The sequence below is a fragment of the Mytilus edulis genome, chromosome 11 (genome assembly GCF_963676685.1).
Source record: "Mytilus edulis chromosome 11, xbMytEdul2.2, whole genome shotgun sequence".
NCBI classification, from domain to species: Eukaryota; Metazoa; Mollusca; class Bivalvia; order Mytilida; family Mytilidae; genus Mytilus; species Mytilus edulis.
In genome coordinates this window covers 64,809,132-64,829,283 of record NC_092354.1, presented here as the reverse complement: position 1 = coordinate 64,829,283, position 20,152 = coordinate 64,809,132, and the positions used below count along the sequence as shown (strand labels likewise).

Here is a 20,152-nt window from a genome sequence, read left to right as displayed (position 1 = left end):
TCATACGGGGGAAAATTATGAACTTGTGGAAATATGGTAAGACAAAAATATTTTATTGATTTGAAAGATGTATTAAGATATTTTTCCAATATTAAACTATATCACTTGGTTTAACATGAAAATATAATTGTTTACAGTGTTTAAATGTTGAAATATCGAATGAAAAAAAATGTAAACAAATAAAATTCGCTTATTTTTTTTTAAAGCTTATAAATGCAAGAATTAAGATATACACAAATTGCGCATATTCAAAGCTGCTATGCTCATACTATATCTATATGAACATGAAACCATGAATATGTGTTAATATTGTATAGAAATATAATATTTACCACAGAAAGTAACCAAAAGTCAGCGTGCAATAAATCTTCAAAATGCATGACGTCATCAACGACAAAATCTTAGTTTAAAACAAATTTTACTTTAAAATATTATATTGCTATACAATAAAAGGATTATTGCATGAATATTGGGGAATGTTGTCCCTCGTAGAACATATATATTGCAGTCGCAAGCTCGTGCAATATAAAATTTTACTCCGGACAATATTCCCCAATATTTATGCAATAACCCTATAGTATAGAATGTAAAATAATTAGAATCTATCTTGACATGATTCTTGCTTCATATTAAGCCAGAATGTTTGTTTCAAATATGAAATCTGTTTGCAGCGTGTTATTGCTTAGCAATAAATTTCACACGATATCCCTCCCCGGCCTAAAAAACAAAAACAAACAAAATCCCTCAAATACTGTCTTTATGTTGAAAGACATATTTTTAATGAATATCATAGAAATAATAAAAGAGCCAACAAAATTATAAAGTACTGTTGATTTTGTGAAACTTTGAACTAAAATGTTTTTTTTTTAATGAACTTTAAAAACAATTTAGATTCAAATTAAGGACAACCAAACACCACTATTTTCTAAGGGTCTATATGGGATTAAAAGAATAATGGTTATGGTCAAACAGTGCAGATTAAAGGACAAACACAGATTAAATAATAGAGAAAAATGGCGAAAAGCTAACTAACAGTAATAGAGTGCTAATAGAAGAGGACTTTAGAATATTGGGCAAAATAATTATAAAACAAATGTAGAAGAAAGATCTAAAAAAAAAAAAAGAACAAATAAAGAAATGAGAGTTCTGACCAGGTCCCTAACATATCCACTGTCCTATATATTTTTAAATGATGTCAAAGAGGATGAGATGCATGTCTTAAAAAACATATAGACATTAAAAAATTGAAACAACACGTTTCATAATTTCATGCGTCTGAAGTGTTTTTAACAAAATAAAAAAAGGTACTTGATCTTATTTGGTTAAATATTCATTATTATTTAAATAAATATAACGTTTAAATACACAATTAGTCAGATCAAATGATTTTAAAAAGCTATGTAAATAAGGTCAATGCATTCCTGCAGCAAACAAATTTAGACCACACATTTAATATATGACATGTTTCACAACTTATTCAGCTTTTTGTGTTAGATACCTTTCTTGATTCGGATCTGTTAGTTAGAAATACATTTTTTTTTATAATTTAATTTTGAATATTACGCGTCTTCTGATCGGCTGACGTTGTTTTGTGTATCAGCTCATAGACATCATTTTGTCATGTGACCTCGACGTTGTCATCGTTTTTTCATGATTTACTCCGGTTTAAAATGGAATTTAGAATTAAATAAAAAGAAATGACTGTAACATTTGTTCTGTCTATTCTAAATAACATAAAAAATGTGGTGCACAATTGAAAATAACCTGCTACGCGTGTTATTCAGTGTGTACCACATTTTTGATGTTATTTCTAATAATATTACAGGCATTTATTAGATAATGTTTTCTTTTCAACAGATAAACACACCAAATGCATACCAGTCGTTATGACAAGGAAATGGACTTGATAGAAAAGTTGCCATGGGTAATGCTGTTGACATTTTGTACCGTAAGAAAATTGAAGAGCGAAAAAAACAGACGGAGAAGGAACGACAAATTTATCAAGCGTGTATAGCCTGGAATATCAGACAAGAGGAACTACATAAAAGAGAAATTACTGAAAGAAAAGAAAAAGCTTGGAAAGAGCAAGAGAAGGAGAGGATGAAAAAAGACGAAGAACTGATGGAAATGTTTGTTCAAAATATCGAAAAAGAGAAAATATCAAACAAGAAAAAATTGAAGTTAAGAGAACGAAAAATTGAGGGAAGGAAAAGACTGAGTTCTTCTCTTTCTAATAGGAGCACTAGACATATGGAAGAACACATTAAAAAGGAATCAAAGATAATTGCCAAAAACATAGAGAATATCGAAAAAAGAGCAGAAAAGTCAAGAGAGGAGACGAGAACGCGAATAAAAACAATAGAAAAGAAACACGCGGAGGACCGGAAGTTGTTTATGCGCAGAGTTACAACTGCTGAACAGGAAAGAAATAAAGATATTGTAAAAGCTGAACGCAGAATATCATACATTGAGAAAAAGATTGTACAGGAGCGTATGATTTGGCAGCATAAACTTATGGCTGCGAGACGTATTGAAAGTGGGAAGAAAGTATCTAGTAGAAAACTTTGGGAAATTGGACGAAAGACAGTTGAGAAGAAAAAACAGTCGCTTGAAAAGTCAAAACAAGGCGACGGCAATAAAGTTTATAAATCTCAACAAAAATTTGAGGTAGACTGGGAAAACAAGGATTATCCAAGTGGAAGAGATAAATTGCATAAAAACCTGACCAAAAAGGCAATAAATAATCCCGTTGTAAAGACGACATTATCAACTGTAAACGAAGAAGATCCTATTTTACTAGACGTAGGCAAAAAGAAAATTACCCCTAGAATAATCACAAAACAACGTATTACTGAAAACGTAGTAAAACAAAATATTATGCGACGTTCTAACTCCGAACAGTTTCAACGTTTTTATGTTCCTCAAAAGAATAGTTATGCTTTAAAACAAACTACTCAAAACACATGTAGAAAAACAGATACGGATGTCGGTATAAAATATCGTCTGAACAAAGCCGAAAGCGTAACAAACGGTGCGGAGTTTAGTCAAACACAACAAGATAGAGAAAAACCAAGAAAGAAAATTAGTAATAATGACAACAATCTTCGTAGAGATAACAGACAAAATAATCCTTACGATCCAAACATTTCCAATAAGCAAACAAAGAATTCGGATGGAGACTTTGAACAGAAATCACAAGCAACAAAACCTGAGGATATTGCAGAAACACCAACGAAAATTAACGAAAAAGCAATTCAAAAATACAATCATGCCGCCCGCGCAGGTAATTCAGATCGTAAGGACACATCAAAACCTGGACAAATCAAACCAACTCTAACTCAAACACTAAAGGGTAATTTCAGCTCAATAAACCGTTTACAAGAAAAGAAACAAATAATCACATTATCTGATCGGCTGATTCCAAAAAGTCTTGAACTCGGACAACCGGAAGTTGAAGAAATTATGGGCATCAAGCCCCTCGCAATAGTGAAAGATAATATAACAAATAAAACTGTCCATTTCGAAAACAAATCTCCAGAGAGCAAAAATTCAACAATGAAAGACATAGAACCAAAGAGTGAAAAAAATAACGAGGAGCCTGTAAATGCAAAATTTGACAATCCATATTCAAAAATGACGGAAGGTCAAATTTCAAAGAATAAGGATAAGAAAGAACGTTACGAGTTTCTATTTTCTACAATTCAAAAGCCGAAAAGGATAGGAAACGATGAAAGCGAGAGTAAAAACAAGGAGAAAACAGATAAAGAGTCAACGAATCATTCTGTACCGAACCTCCCAACTACTAAACAGGTACTTCTTGTAGACAAAACTCAAGTCAAACCACCAGAGATGAGGACAGGGGCAGTAAATACAAAAGTGTCACTAAAAACTAAGATTAAAGAACTTGAAAATAATACTAAAACAAAACATCACTTTGGAAAAATGGCTGAAATAGAAGAAGGTTTTCGAAATCTTAAAACACAAGAGGATCCAAAAAGAACCACTGTAGAAAATATAACGGGAGTTTCGTTGAAAAATAACGAAATCGAGAATGTCAAACGTTCCATCATCGAAAACAGTCGTGAAGGGCGACAAAAACTAACTGTTCCAATAAAACCAAGAGCAAAACTCTCTGTAAATAGTTATCCCAGTATGCTTTTAGTGGACCAGAGAATATCAGAGGTACAACGAAGAATAGATAAAATGATGATGACTAGCAGTACAGACATATCAGTAGCATGATTTATTCAAGTTTTTTTTTCATTCTGATTTCAGTTTTAAATTGTCTTTTTACCTTTATTTTCTCACGTTTCGCTAGAGGAATAGCCGTATTAGATTGATATAATATATAAACTTATAGTTTTAAAATAAGTTGCATTCTACTTAGTTGTCAAGGGAATACAGTTTTTTTTCATAAGATTTTCTATATAACTTCATTCAAATTACCGTATGTATCAGCACTGTATTAAAACTTCGATTTTAATTCCATCTAATTACGTTGATAATAACATATTGTGGATGCACAGAATTAAGAACAATTTTATTATTCTCATGGGATTTTGTCTGATGCTTGGTCCGTTTCTGTGTGTGTTACATTGTAGTGTTGTGTCGTTGTTCTCCTCTTATATTTAACGAGTTTCCCTCAGTTTTAGTTTGTTACCCCGATTGTGTTTTTTGTCCATGGATTTATGAGTTTGAACAGCGGTATACTACTGTTGCCTTTATTTATCACTTTTCAACAATGGGTCAGTACCACTGTTGGTGGACTGCTTTTCCTGACACTAAGATTCCAACGTTCTCAGACAAAGTTATGTTGAAAAGGTTACTCCTTTTCTGTACTTTTTAAAAACCCTTCAAAAAATCTTCATCAAGCATTTAGCTAATTGTTTTTGTAATGAAGTTCTTCAAGTAATTATACAACTTAGTATTTCAATTTTTTGGATTCGAATTATTTAATTTAAATGGTCAACATTTAAATATTAAAGTATTTACTTACTAACTTAATTTAAAAAATCAAAACTAGTAACAATAAAAATATTAAAATCCTCTAAATTACAATTATATGGATACATTGTTAAATATTTAGTTTTTAAGATCTTTAAATTCGCAATTTATTTATTTGTTTTCCATTGAACACCACTGGTTAGTCTCGAAGGGACGAACATGGCGCTCGAAACATGAAATATAAGCCAAGAATTTTGATGAGATTTTTTGCGTATTTCGAAAGAAAAAAAGAGAATAATCCATTGTAACTGTTATTAAAAAAACATTGCAAAAGCTTATTGATGAGTTGTTTTGCAGGTTTTGCAGTATTTCTTTTTAAGAAACTGACACTATACCTCTGATTATCTAATAATGCACAAAATGAACCAATTTTCTAACATAAAATTATGTATTAACAACTCCTATGAAAGAGCAAATCAGATGTCAACGATCTAAATATCAATTGAGTCCATATAAAAAACTAGATCAATGACAGTACTTTAAGGTTTTTAAATATAAGAAAATGCAGAATATAGAGAAGTGCCATTTTCTTGAAACATTACAGGGTACCAATATTAGCGGTGCCCATTGCCAAAATTAATTACTTAAAAATCCAAAACCTTGTTCATATGAAGAACACTTTAGCCACATTTGGTAATGGAATTAAAGCTATGCATGATAAAGATAACTCCTAAATCTATTTGTTTGTTTGTTTAAAGATTTTATGTCCAACACAATCGATGTTTCATAAAGGCTACTACGAGGACACACAGTCCATCAGCATTGGTATCGACCAAGTAGTTTTAATAGCATTTATAATGGTACCAATGTTATCTCACCAGATTTGCATTTTGACAAGTGTGTCTCTGAAGTGATGCCTAGGACAAAATCGTAATCACAACAATAATACACACGTTGATGAGCAGATGAAACCTATCACACAAAGAAAAATCAACCCGAATACGAAACTAGTTTAACTTCGCCCCTGGTATGTGCCTAGTCTGTAGTCTTGATAATAATGCGTTTTAATTAAAAGCAATTCTCTGTAACCACCAACCATTTTATATAGGAAGTCCGGCACACATGGTCACCGATTTTCATGAAACTTAGTCAAAACATGTGATCATGTAATTAAGTAAGAAAATGACCACCAAAATTTTGCTAGGTCATGGCAACCAAGTGAATAAGATTTCCCGCCATTTTTTAGGAATTTATCATCGATAAAAAACAACAACTTTCAGTCATTCGTAATCAAAACCAGGTTTTCTGTAATGATATTTATAAATATTTTTCAGTAACTTGAAACTCAACAAACAAAAAGCAATGTCATATATACGAAATATTTTGGCTCGAAATATTTTGGCTGAATATTGTCACAACCGCAGAAGCAAAGGTCATTTTTCAATATAGTTCAAAAGACAAATTTTACACATTTTGTATGAACAAAAAAGAAATGTTTGCATCCACCTCCATTAAACCTGTGGTTATGAATGAAAAGTATTAATGTTTTTAATAAGAAAAAAAAATGTCTGGGAAATTGGGTTCTAGGATGGTTGCTATGGAAACAAATATGTGTTATTTTTGCCTTTTTACCTCTAAAATGTGGCCATGTTATTAAAATAATCATCAAAAAGTACTAATTATTGAATGATTATGATGTGCAAACTTTTGGCAATTAAATTACCATAAATTTGTCCAAAGGTCAAAGGTCATTGATGACCTTGACTTTTGACCTTGTGTATATTAATTGAATTTCGAACGAAAATGTAATAGAAAGAGGCATACTATATATGGAGAAAATATTCAGGCGTTTACGACACTTTTTATTAAATTATGAAAAATAAAGAGTCAAGGTCATATCAAAATTGCTTGGCAACCACCCTTATTTTATAAAAATAGTACCTAGCAACACCATACATGATTTCATTCAGGACTATATAAACTATTAAATAGACCTTACATAAAAAGTCTAGGGCTGTCTTCACATGAGTTGTGAACAATCATTCATTTAAAGTGTTGCCTAGCAACAATTTATTTATATTTGGAAATTGCCAAGCAACCATCTATTTATATTGAATAAGCATAGAAATCATTCAATCATTTAGAAAAACTGCACAGCAACAGAATATTGGGAGAAAAAACAGAAAAAAAAAATAATATTATGAACACATGACTATTCCAGAATAGTAAATTATATAGCAATTTTAATTTCATGAGACTGATTTCACATATATACAAGCATTTTAAAGATGTCGGCTGATATGACAACTGTCCAGAAAACAACCAAATGTTATTTTGAAGACAGGTCTTTTGAATCTACAAGAAGAAGAGAAAAGGAATATCAATGCTAAGAGATCGACCAGTCTTTTTTCTTTGGGTTGGGTTGGCCTTTAGAGCAAAGAAGTTGTGCATAGACAAAATATTCATTTTTACTCGTTATAAGACTTGATTATTTATTACATATTTTTTCGTGGGAATTTTTTTCATTGCGTAAACACCGTTTTTCTTTTTTAAACCGGTTTTTGCTGATGTGCATTTAAATTTTTTATAAAATTGAGAAAAAAATGGGGAATGTGTCAAAGAGAAAACAATCCGACCATATAACAGACAACAGCAGAAGGTCACCAAAACGTCTTCAATGTAGCAAGAAATTCCCACACCCGGAGGCGTCCTTCAGCTGGCTCTTTAATCAATATATATACTTGTTCAGTGATAATGAATGCCATACTAAACTCCAAATTTTACACAAGAAACTAAAGTTGAAAATCATAGAAGACTAACAAAGGCCAGAGGCTCGTGACTTTGGACAGGTGCAAAAATGTGTTGATTATATTATACATGTTATAAAGGAACACAGACTAGCGTCCAGAATATGAACTAGCATAAAATGAGGCTGTAAAATGATAAATATGTTCGGCTAAAGATGTCAAACGCTATCCGTATTAACTAACTGAAAAATAAAACAAAAGATAGAGTATATCAGGGTAGCGACTGACGACTAAATAGTAGAATAGGGCTGAATTTAGCATGATTTGGCCAATATTATTTATCTTCAAATCGAAACACTATCACATTCATTTCATTAAACATCTATTATCCCCATCACAAAATACAAAATGGTCTGTCCTAACTAATAGAACTACCCTGCATCTGTTCATTGCTATGTTTATATATATTCAGTGGAAGATTTAAACAAAAAATTATGAAAAAAATCCGTTGTGTGTTTAGAAAAAAGTTATTCTAATAGAGTCTCAGAGCCAATTAGAATTTACTCATAAAAAGTGCTAGTCATTGTTAACTTTAAACAAAACTCTCCTTTGACGTTAGTAATCGAACAGACTAGGTCAATCAGGACCCCTTTTTGGGCCCAAAATATAGAATTATTAATTTTTTTTTTTAACTCTAACGCTATTTATAAAAAAGGTAGAAAGCGTGTGTTAGATAAATATGAGTCGTCTATGACAACACATTGAAACACGCGTCAGGAAATTGAGTCATTATGTCATGCAAAAATACTAAAATATTTTGCATTTGTGCTCATTGTAAGACGTTTTTTTTTCTTAAATGGAAGTGGTAGCACTTACATATATAAATGTTGAGACAGAACATGAATTTGGCAACTTCCATTTTTGACTAAAACATTCTAAAAATGAAATGTAGAGCAGATTTTATATATATTCATGTTTGAGCTCTAATTTTAGTATTTGCATTGACCAAATCAGTTCAAATTTTTAACACAAACTGATTGATTCAAGTGAAGTTAACACACTTAAGCGTCTAAAATGTAACCAGACGTCTCGTCAAACAAGATTTGGAAACAATCATCATTGGAATATGTACTTTAAAAATGTATCCTATGATGGTTTGCACGGCTAAAATATATTATAGGAATAAAATGCAAGATGAAAATGTCTATCATCATGAAAGTTGTTATAAATAGAAAACCCTGAAAGGATCTTTATTATTCTGAGTAAAGGGGTCCACGGTGACCTATTATTTATTTACAGGCGAGTTTCTGGCCTAAAACGATGAAAGTTAACCTTCTTATGCCCAGCTGAAGCAGACGTGGTATTAAGCTTTACCCTTGTCCATCTGTACGTCCGTCCGTCCGTGCGTGCGTCCGTCCTGAAAGTTGGTTTCCGTTCTCTAACTTTAGTTTGCATCAACCAAATGTTATAAAACTTTACACAACACAGATCAAGTTGGATATTGGGTGGCGTCACTTTAACAGATTACTCTCCTTTTTAGAAATACAAATTGCAGAATTTTTTGTTTCCGTACTCTCATTTTAGTTTACCTCAACTAATGACATGAAACTCACATACAATGCTGATTTCCACATAAAACAGTTGTCTTTTAGACCTTTAAACATATTATCGGTGACAAATAGGATCTATTTAAAAATAAAGTTTTTTTTTAAAGACTTACAATATACTAAACTAAATATGTAAACAGGTAGTGATATCATTTTTTTTTTAATTTCAGAGATTGCATAAAAATAAGGAGATGTGTTATGACACGAATGATGCAAACATTTCAAATAAGAAAATTAACGGTCTTATTTATAAAAAAAAAATTCGAAAGACAAAAATGACAGACAGAAAACTACTGTACTACAGGCCCATAAAGAATATATCTGGGTTAAATGTGTGTATGAGCATACAACCTAGAACAGTTGTGTAACAGCACAACATAAAAAATGCCAATTTCTTGCGTATATGTTTCACTCCAGGTTTAAAAATCTGAAATTTGTTGTAAAGTATCTTATCGAATTATAATACAAAAAAAAAACCATTGGCTGTACTTAATTATTTTTTCTATTGTTGAAGATAACATATTGTCCTATAGATTTCGTTTGGTGTTATTAGTCGTTAGGTTGCTTTCTCTTGACATACACTTACATGCATGTCATTTATTAACATGAATAGGAATGACACACTACTATGTAGATCGATTCGATTAACTTTTTATCAAGATAAACTTTAATATGCATGGCATGATACTTATTTCGGGTTGAAAAAATCTATATGGAAAGTAGGTATAAATGTTTAAACCCTACAAAACATGTACATTTTAACAAATAAGTCCAGGAATTTATTATTCATAGACATTGTACATCGATTAGAGAGGACTACAATCAATCATACGTAGTTTTGTCAATACATGCCGTCATATTGGATAGCGATAAAGGTATCAAAATATAAGACGTCGATTTGCGAATGTATCGTCAGATTTAGCAGTCGATTTGAGAAACGGACGTCGATTAGAGGCCGGACGTCGATCAGAGTTTTAACATATACAATGTATACCAAATTTCATATTCCTGACTTGGTAAAGTCATTTCCTTAAGTAGAAAATGGTGAATAAAACCTGGGGTTAAAGTTAGCTTTATCTCTCACATGCACGAGAGTCGCTTTAAATTTCATTATAATGACAACAATAATTGAACTAAACAAACAAACAAAATAGGATGAATATTAAAGGGGCACTAGCTGTCAAATTCATGGTCACTGATTTGACTCAAATTCTCATATTTGATTTATAACAATGTAAAACATTTATCCAAACTATCAAAAGTCTAAAATAAACAGTTTAAAGAGCATGGGGTAGATAATATATAGGTTCGTTTCGTGTGTTTTATAGTCCAGATGTCATCTAATTAACTATCGATTTGACCATATAAGCGATATAAACATAAATAAAGATATGAATAAATCAAACTAACACGTGCAATTGGGTTTTTATAGGTCTGTTTGATTTTATTTTATAGATTAAAAATAGATGTTTCTCATTGTTTTTAACCGTATAAGAATTATTTTATGTGCATCGAATTAATAGTCAAATGATTTACCGTAGTTTAACTTTCATTGTTGACATTCTGTTTCTTTAAATAACCAGTACACGTACAATGCTTGCGTTGTCAATCTCTAGCTAGGGGTTAAATTGAAGTTCACATGAATACGGATTTAAAGAAGTCGACTCATTCACTTGCAAGTGAATAACTAATTATCAATGTTTCTTAGCGTAATTTGACAAAATTTAACCTTTTTGGCTGCAAAAAGTGAATTGTTATTTCACTATTTCACTTTCATTATTGATTAAAAAGAAAAAAATCAAACTTTAGATTTTTTATATATCTCGTAGCTAGTGCCCCTTTAAATCTTTATATTAATTAGTGACGTTGCATTGATAATATGTCTTTATTGGTAAAATTACTAGTTATAAGATATATGACAAAAATGATTTTTGTTATGTTTAATCATTAATGAAAGTGAAAAATTGAAATGACAATTCACTTGCAGCATCCAGTTTAGTTCAATTTTGTCAAAATCAGCTAAGAAACATCGTTATTTACTTGCTAGTGACTAATTCGACCTCTATGGGATAGTTCATGTAGATTTAAAAGATATCATGTTTTTTGTTTAAGCATTCATATAGCACCACCACAGTTTCTCTGTATTGTTACCTGGGTGAATTAAATGTTACCTTAACACCACCAGTATATTGGAAATGTCGATAAAACCGTATTTGGTTTTTGGTCAAAGCCTGGTATCTTTAATTGGTTTCCTTTGGTCATATCATTTAATGATTTTTACTTGTAGTAAAATAATCTCTTACATGAATTTGACCTTAATCTATGACGCAGATAATTTTTGTATATCCCTGGAGTCCTCAGTATTACAGCTTCATTGTTAGACTGGCAATTCTGTCACGTATTTGTTACCATACGAAAGCTTAAATGCTAAATAAAATGCCCGAAAACAGGATGCAAATTTTGCAAAAGTTTTTCTGTTATATCTATCAAATTTGTGAAAATATATTTAGAAAAATAAGGACATTGTTATTCACCAATTCATATAAACTTATCATAAATACAACAGTTTCACACTTCATAATGTACTATGTATACACGGCGACTTAAAGAGTTTATTGCTTTAAATATAAACAGCATAATCATTGCATATTAGTTAAATTGAAATAATATTGCGTGTAGAACTGACCATGAGAGTTGAAAGTATGTTACTTTCGACAAAACGAAGATGTGAAATCAACAGGTCTCGGTAACATTCAGTCCTCCCGCTAGATGCACCGTTTAAAATCAACATTAACAGTACTGGATCACGATAATTGCTTTATGTATTTAACATATCGACCCACAGGAGGGTGGCATTGCGCCTCATGATCTATATGTCATACTTTTAAACCACATTTGACTCATCTCAGAATCAGACCCAATCTCGAAACAAAGACTTGGATACTTATTATCGCGGACACACCAGTATACTTGTATAACATGTAAGAGACCATAGACATGTTGATTTAAATCTCCACAAGTAGTTTATTTTGAAAACTATATATAGGTGTATACTATAAATGAAATCAACAAGCCATGGCATTATATTACCATACTACGGAGAAGATCTTTCAAATATTTTATCTTAACTAAAAGATCACAACAATGTACGATTGTAAACAAGTTTTAAGAAAGACAAGAATCAACCTTTATCATACCATTTAGTTATAAAAGTAAACGTTTCGTCTAACAAGAAATTAAATTAAGTTAAAACTCATTAAGGGCGATAACCAATTATTTTATTCTTTTGTTTACAATTCAAATAACATATGAAGTATTTATATGATATTGAACTAACTAAACAGTTAAATGATACTTATTCGATACGTTTTGTACATACGAAATAACAATTTCCTCATCATGACGGGATATGCAATTGAATGTCCTAAAGCAACACCAATAGCATAGTTGTAGATACATTCTTTTGATAATAGAGTTGCTATAACAAACTCAGCCACCATTTTTTTTAACATTATTAAGGTTTTTCCCAACAGATGTCAGTTATCCTATATATGCTATTAAACATTATAAAATGCTATCTAGTAATATATATTTTGTAATCTTAGTTCCCATAACGTCATATGACACTTCAAAATGAACACAATGCTCATGTTTCTATACTTGAATGATTTAGTTTAACTATAAAACAATCGTGCGTTGACTTTTATAATTATAATCTTTTATTTATGATTTTGACTTAAGGATGTACTTATGCGAGGTTTTGGAATTTGTGTCAAATGTTCGGACTCCTTGGTGTTTTTCCATACAATACAATGTAAAATATTTAGCCCCATAACACTCATTTATTTTGTTCATATAAGACCTAATAGCTCATGAAAGGTCATTTACCAAAGTTTTAAAATATTCTTGATTTTCTTTCTTTTGTTTTGAGACCTAAATATTACCAATGCAATTATAAGGTAAAAGTCCGAGTCAGCCTTTTCCCGCCATATTTAAATTTCAAATATCTCAAAAAAAAGGTCCATTACCTATCAATATTTTTAGCTTATCTTTATCTTTGATTGATGCTCTACCAGCTTATAGTATCAATTTTAATTTCTTAATTTCTTAATTTTAACCTAACCTCACTTAAGTACATCCTTAACTAAAAAGTTGAAAGAAATTAAATCGATACACATTTTTGTACACAAGATATCTTAAATTCCTCATTGGCTTATGATATACAATTATATTATATATTTATGTATTTCTCTGCTCTGAGTGTTCTTGCATTTATATGTACTGTAATCCTGCAATGTCATGTTGTCATTTAGCGGTATATTTAACATTGTCATAAAGCGCAAGACTCTGCTAGCTACTAAACTAGGTTCAGCCGACAATTTTTTCGTGAAATGTCCTGTACCAGGTGAAGAGTATGGCAGTATTTATTTTGTAGTTCGTTCCTATATGTGTTGCATTGTTGTTTGTTTTTGTTGCATTTAAGATTTTCTGCATCTTCGCTATCCACCCTTGGCGGATTGAGATAGAAGTTCGGAGACTCAAGGTAATGATTTTCATTGGTTACAGTCGAAACTCGCTGTATCCAATCAAAAAGCGCCTATAACATGATCACGTATAAATATAGAAAGTGTATGTAAACAATTGCCACGTGCTTATTATTAAGTCTTTACATCCCTAAACATACGACTATATTTAGTGAGAATTTGAATGTTTATAATCGACTAGTTAAAGTTTATATGTATGTTTCTTGCATAAATGCATGAATTTCAACGTACAATTTCGTTTCTTGCTTTACAAAGCGTGTAGAATTTAGACGCTACCGTGTTTTTACTTCCAAATTGAAGAGTTCAGGTGCTACCATTGGTCAAGAATAATATATTCGGAATGTGCGTGACTTTAATTTACCAATAGATGGCGCAACAGTTGTTATCACAAATGTTGGCTTAATCTGCCAAGGGTGGAGAGGAGGGAAGTGGATCGTAACCCTTGGCTAGCGAAGATGGTGTTTGTTTTGTTGCGTTGTTTTCGTAAAAAAAAAATGTTTACAAAATGAATGACTTCGTTTTACTGTGAAACAATTGTACATAGACTTTTGAAATTAGAATCCGTTATCTAATTACAATCTTAACAAACATAATACTACTGAATTAACGTCTTCCCGCAATCGGTATTGAAAAAAAAAATTCAGATTGCAGCGACATGAACTGCGGGACCACTCAATAGAAATTCGGCTTTCTGCATAAAGTCGTCGCCTTGGACTATACTTTACTCCTAATAAAAAATGTTGAGGGTTTTCAGTCAATAAGAAAACAGCATACAATACTTAAAATGGGTTTACTTTTGTGTCACCATTTTATAGATGTTTTGCCGAGCGAGTACTCGAGTATCACTAATTCATATTGACGAAAACATTTCTAGAATTTTGTCAAAACAATATATTATTTAGAGGCTTGTAACTATACAAAAATAAACTTTTTCCATAGATATAAAGATTTGGTTTTGAAGTTTGGATGTACCTGTAGAAAACTTATTTCAAACGGGATAGAACAACCTCATTTTTACGGAAATGTTGTTAACCGTGCCCGGAAATTTAGAAATGATCCATGTAAACTTGTCGCTCCTTTAAAAAAACTTATTCTAAAAGGTTGCCTATTCAACACCGTAATAAGATCATTGAATATTGTTTTTATTGGAATAAATATTGATTTTGTTATCAGCAGATTAAAAGCTAACTAAATTTTACTAGTATGTTATATATATACATATTCATGGATCTACAATCTGTCGATACCTGTAACTTGGCATTGCACAAGGTCATGTTGTTCTCTGGCTGTTCATGATGTCTTTACACTAAATCCATTGGATGTTGGATGTGTACGGATTGATAGTTTAGTCTTAGATGCATGATTTTTTATTAGTTGTTAGTGGCTTTGAATTAGCTGTCAGATAACTGCGAGTACTCTTAGATCTGTTCATTGTGTCTTTTTGTGTCGGGATGTATAAGTACCAGGCCACGTCCACTTATATTTTTGTCCATCTGATGAGTTAAACCTTTTTCAACTGATTTTTATAGTTCGTTCTTATGTTGTACTGTTATACCACTGTCCCAGGTTAGAGGGGGTTGGGATCCCGCTAACATGTTTAACCCCGCCACATTATTTATGTATGTGCCTGTCCCAAGTCAGGAGCCTGTATATTCAGTGGTTTTCGTTTGTTTATGTGTTACACATTTGTTTTTCGTTCATTTTTTTACATAAATAAGGCCGTTAGTTTTCTCGTTTGAATTGTTTTACTTTGTCTTATCGGGGCCTTTTATAGCTGACTATGCGGTATGGGCTTTGCTCATGGTTGAAACCGTACGGTGACCTATAGTTGTTAATGTCTGTGTCATTTTGGTCTTTTGTGGATAGTTGTCTCATTGGCAATCATACCACATCTTCTTTTTTATATTTTTAAGTTATTGAAAAAAAGAAAAGAAAAAAAACGTCATTTAATGGCGGTAGCTCCTACACGGAGTCAACCGGCAATTCCAGCAATTTGACTTATATGTTGATCATGTCTTACATATATTTTTTCATTGTTTTTCAGCGTTTATTGCAATATCCATTAACTTTACTTTCTGCTAAAAAGATGATTTTCTCTCACTAAATAATTCTAAATTTGGTGACTATGTTGAACGCATCTATCCCATGGAACTAGAGATAAATACAACAGATACAGTTAAGTCGGCATCATATCTTGACTTACATCTAGAAATTGACCATGAAGGTCGGTTGAAAACTATTCTTTACGACAAAAGAGATAACTTCAGCTTTCCAATTGTGAACTTTCCATTTCTAAGTAGCACCATTCCAGCAGCACCTGCATACGAGATATATACCTCCCAATTGATACTAGGTTCCCGTGCTTGTATTTCCTATCATGATTTTCTTGATAGAGGGTTGCTGCTTACAAGGACGCTTTTAAACCAAGAGTTCCAAATGGTGAAGTTGAAATCATCCCTTCGTGAAATTTACGGACGCCCTTATACCAACTTGATCAGACTTATTTGATAAATTAATTTGGAGGGTTAACTTCGTCAATTTGGTAGCCGGTAACGCATTAATATGGACATCATATCATTTTTGTTATTATTTACTTTATATTTATAACACCTCTACATTACAAAATACTACAAGACGATATCCGGAAATACTTTTGGTACCAAGTGTAATGTTTTGTAGTATAACAGAAAAAATGGCATTGTTTGCTACTGGTTGGCATAAAAACTTAAACCACTATAAATCTGAAAATCGTTTCATAAGCGGTAAATGCAGATAAACAGTAAAAATGGTTTAGATAAAAACATATTAAAGAACTTCGTCTTGATTTACAATTTGTTTTTCTCCTATCTTCTTGTATCATGGGAATCTAATTTCCCGTGGCCATGACACATGATGACTTTATATTTGTTAATATAACATTCTCTGATGAAAAAGAAGATTTGAAATTACCGTGGCTGATTATTCAAGCAATAGTGCAATAGCCTATGCCCGCAATAACTATACACTCAGATTGCACATTACCTGAGATGTTACCGCATGTTGCAACATGTTCATGACCATATCAACAACCTTAATAATCGGTGAACTTTTTAGCCACAGTTCCTTCGATCTCCACTTAATTTCAGCGTTGGAACCGTATATATAGGTATACATAACGAATAGAAATATTGAAAGCCAGGGAGTATATTACCATATATTATATATCGAATTTACATTTATACTATCCTGATAAAAAATAAACGTGTAACTTGTGCACTGTTTAAGCAACAAAACGAGAAGGAGCTCAATGAATCGAATAATCCATTGATTTAAGTAGATTACTCCGATGAAAAACCAATAGTCAAAATTAATGCATTTCAGGGGAAGTAATTCTGTTAACTTTTTATAAAGAGTTTGTTTACCTGTGGTGATGAGTTATTGAAAAATTGAAAGTTTAATCAATTTGATATATATTTTTCATTCACAAAAGCAATCTCAAGTCACATATATTTTTTCTTATACAATATGAATTTTACAAACAGATTCTAAATATTTGGAAATTGTGTTTTAAACTGTAACGTATTTTTATTAAAATCTTTTTTTGCTGATAAATTATCTTCTTATTATAGGTATTTTGAAAACAATTAGTTGAATCGTGTTGGGAAAACCTTTTTTACTGGCAAACAAATGCAAAGGGAAATATAAAGTAACAATAAAAGATACATGAATCAAGTGTAAAAGGCGTTAATATTGAATTAAGTTTCTAATAATTTCAACGAACTAATGAATTGATATGACTGGATGGCTGATTTTATTGTGTGATATGAATATAACTACTGGTTTGATTAATTGAGTGAATGATTCATTGATACCTGTACATGCAGTTATTTATAGCTCATGATGGAGAATATCTTTATGGTGCCGGGTACCAGAATAGTTAGTATAACGTACAATTAAAAAAAAAATTATATCAATCAATATATATAGAAAGTTCCACACTTCCTGTACTAAATCGGCAATCACATGCATTCCAATTAGTACTTAAAATTCGGATACAGCTAAGCAGTATGTGCCGCTTTTTGGAAAGTTCAAACTTGAATGGTTTTACGTCGAATATATTTAGTGACCTAAAAGAACTAGGTGCTAGAGTAAAATTCCATGGTATTACTTTAAGTAATGGGTGTATATAGATGCATAGTTGATTAATTCCGACTAGAATTAAAAAGATTCAGCTCTGTATATAGATAAGAATGCTAAATGTTCCTTTTAATAGAAGGAAATAGATCTAGAGTATTTGAAATAAATTTAAAATTCATTGAGTCTCCCATCTGGATAATATGCGTGTTTGTTTGTAAAAGTCCTTAACAGTAACTTAAATACCGCATATTTGTTTTGTTTCTAAAAATAGACGTGGGGAAGCCCATAGTTCGTGCTGACATGTAAAATAAATGTGATAGTAAAATACAAAGGTATCCTCAATGTTTACATATCCGTGTTAGATGATGATACAATCAAAATATTAAAACACTACATGTATATATACAATAACATTATCGCACTTCAAAGTAAAGAGGATATTGTGTACCATGCTCTGTCTGCTGCTTCGTGAGTTTATAAAGTAATTTGATAATTGTGTTAAAAGTGCACATAATTCCCTTATTTGCTCTAAGTTGACTTGTTGGTAAACTAATTGTCCTGTCCACGAGCTTTAGTGAGCTATCTGAAACCTATACAGACTAACAGATCATATGTTAAGGTCTTTTTTTTAAATATCAACTCAGCTTTGCTTGTATAACTATATTTGCTTGTATAACTATGATCAACTATATTAACTCTATTTGCATAAGTCAGAAAATATACGGTCGAACATGAAATGTATGATTCAACAACGTAAACATGAGCTCTGTAGCTTCTTCTTCTTCCGCCTCTTTTTTTTAATCTTCTCTTCTCTTTTTTTTCTTTTTCTTTTTTCTCTCTTTCTCTTCCTCTTCTTCTTTTTTTTTCTTTTCCTCTTTTTTTTCCTTTTCTTTTTTTTTCTTTCTTTTTTTTTTTTTTTTTTTTTTCTTTTTTTTTTCTTTTTTTTTTTAATGACAAAACTACTATATGATTTCATGAATACATTATCATTGTCTCAATTGTAGGGGGATTCAGAGAACACTAGTTTACTGGTGATCAAATCTGGTATATAAAGAAATTCAAATCAAGTAAACAAACGTTATCTGGATCGAAAACGAGTGCATCTACATGTTAAAAGCGTATCGTGCTATGAATGCATCAATAGCTATGCAATTCCAAACTACATGTACGACGAATGTCAACAGTCGAAATCAGGACACAATCAGTAAAATTACAAATCAGACGACTAGAATCTATCAAAAACATCGAAAACATTTGTCAGAATTCTATTTTCTTTTAATCTTATATATCTATACGCTTATTTTTTCACTCAGAACGATATGTTTTTCTTTTGAAGAATCAACTCGAACGAAACTGAGGTTTCAAGGAAATTGCCTTCAAGGCATAAAATGATTACATTTGTTAGGTCATTGTTTTTCCTGTTAAAGTTAATAATGTACTTAAAAGAGAGACGACGATGTGATTAAATTGATAGTTACTGTGCGTTGTTGCTAATTGGGGTTTTACTTTTTCCAATTATGATACTTTCAAAAGAAAAACAATCCATATAAGATGTCCGAGACCACAATTATCGATTTTCGTTGTACACGAATATAGTTCCTAGTGTTGAGGTAACTGCATTATATTTTTATTAAAGCTTTATGAGGACACGAATGTAACCTTTTTGTGCTCATCAATCAATATTGTTACCGTGCGTTTATACTTATCCATTAATCGAAAACGTGGTAGAATATTTTATCTCACAATCTAAAACAGTAATGAACATTATGTATTTAATTTATAGCCATTATCATACAAATAGTTAAACATATGTTTTATCGGTTTATGATTCACATTACAATATAAAGATACTGTAGAGTCGAAACATGTTTCGCCGGTGAAGTTAAGAGAGTGCAATAAAATTTGAGGGACATTAATTTGGCACTGAATGTATCTTAGATATTAAGAAATAAAACTGCTATAATTGTTATTACAACCATGAGTCTCCAATAATAATAAAAAAAGGATAAATATATAGATGTATACAAAAAAATTAAGAAATTACTTGATACACACATGTAGGATTTTAATTCACTCCAATAACAAACGTTTGATAGGTCTGACATGGGCATGAGAAGATCTAAAGACTGTGAGATTCTAATATGACTAAAAATTTCAGAACGTGCAAGCTTATTAAGTTTAAAGATCAAGATCT

General features: G+C 31.3%; 1 protein-coding gene across 1 annotated transcript; it reads left to right on the top strand.

Moving 5' to 3' along the window:
- LOC139496070 (repetitive organellar protein-like) lies at nucleotides 1-4,457 on the top strand. The gene is made up of 2 exons (XM_071284508.1): nucleotides 1-36; nucleotides 1,858-4,457. The coding sequence occupies exon 2, from the start codon at nucleotides 1,921-1,923 to the stop codon at nucleotides 4,240-4,242; it is 2,322 nt and encodes a 773-aa protein (XP_071140609.1). The 5' UTR covers nucleotides 1-36; nucleotides 1,858-1,920; the 3' UTR covers nucleotides 4,243-4,457.
- Nucleotides 4,458-20,152: the final 15,695 nt, after the last annotated feature.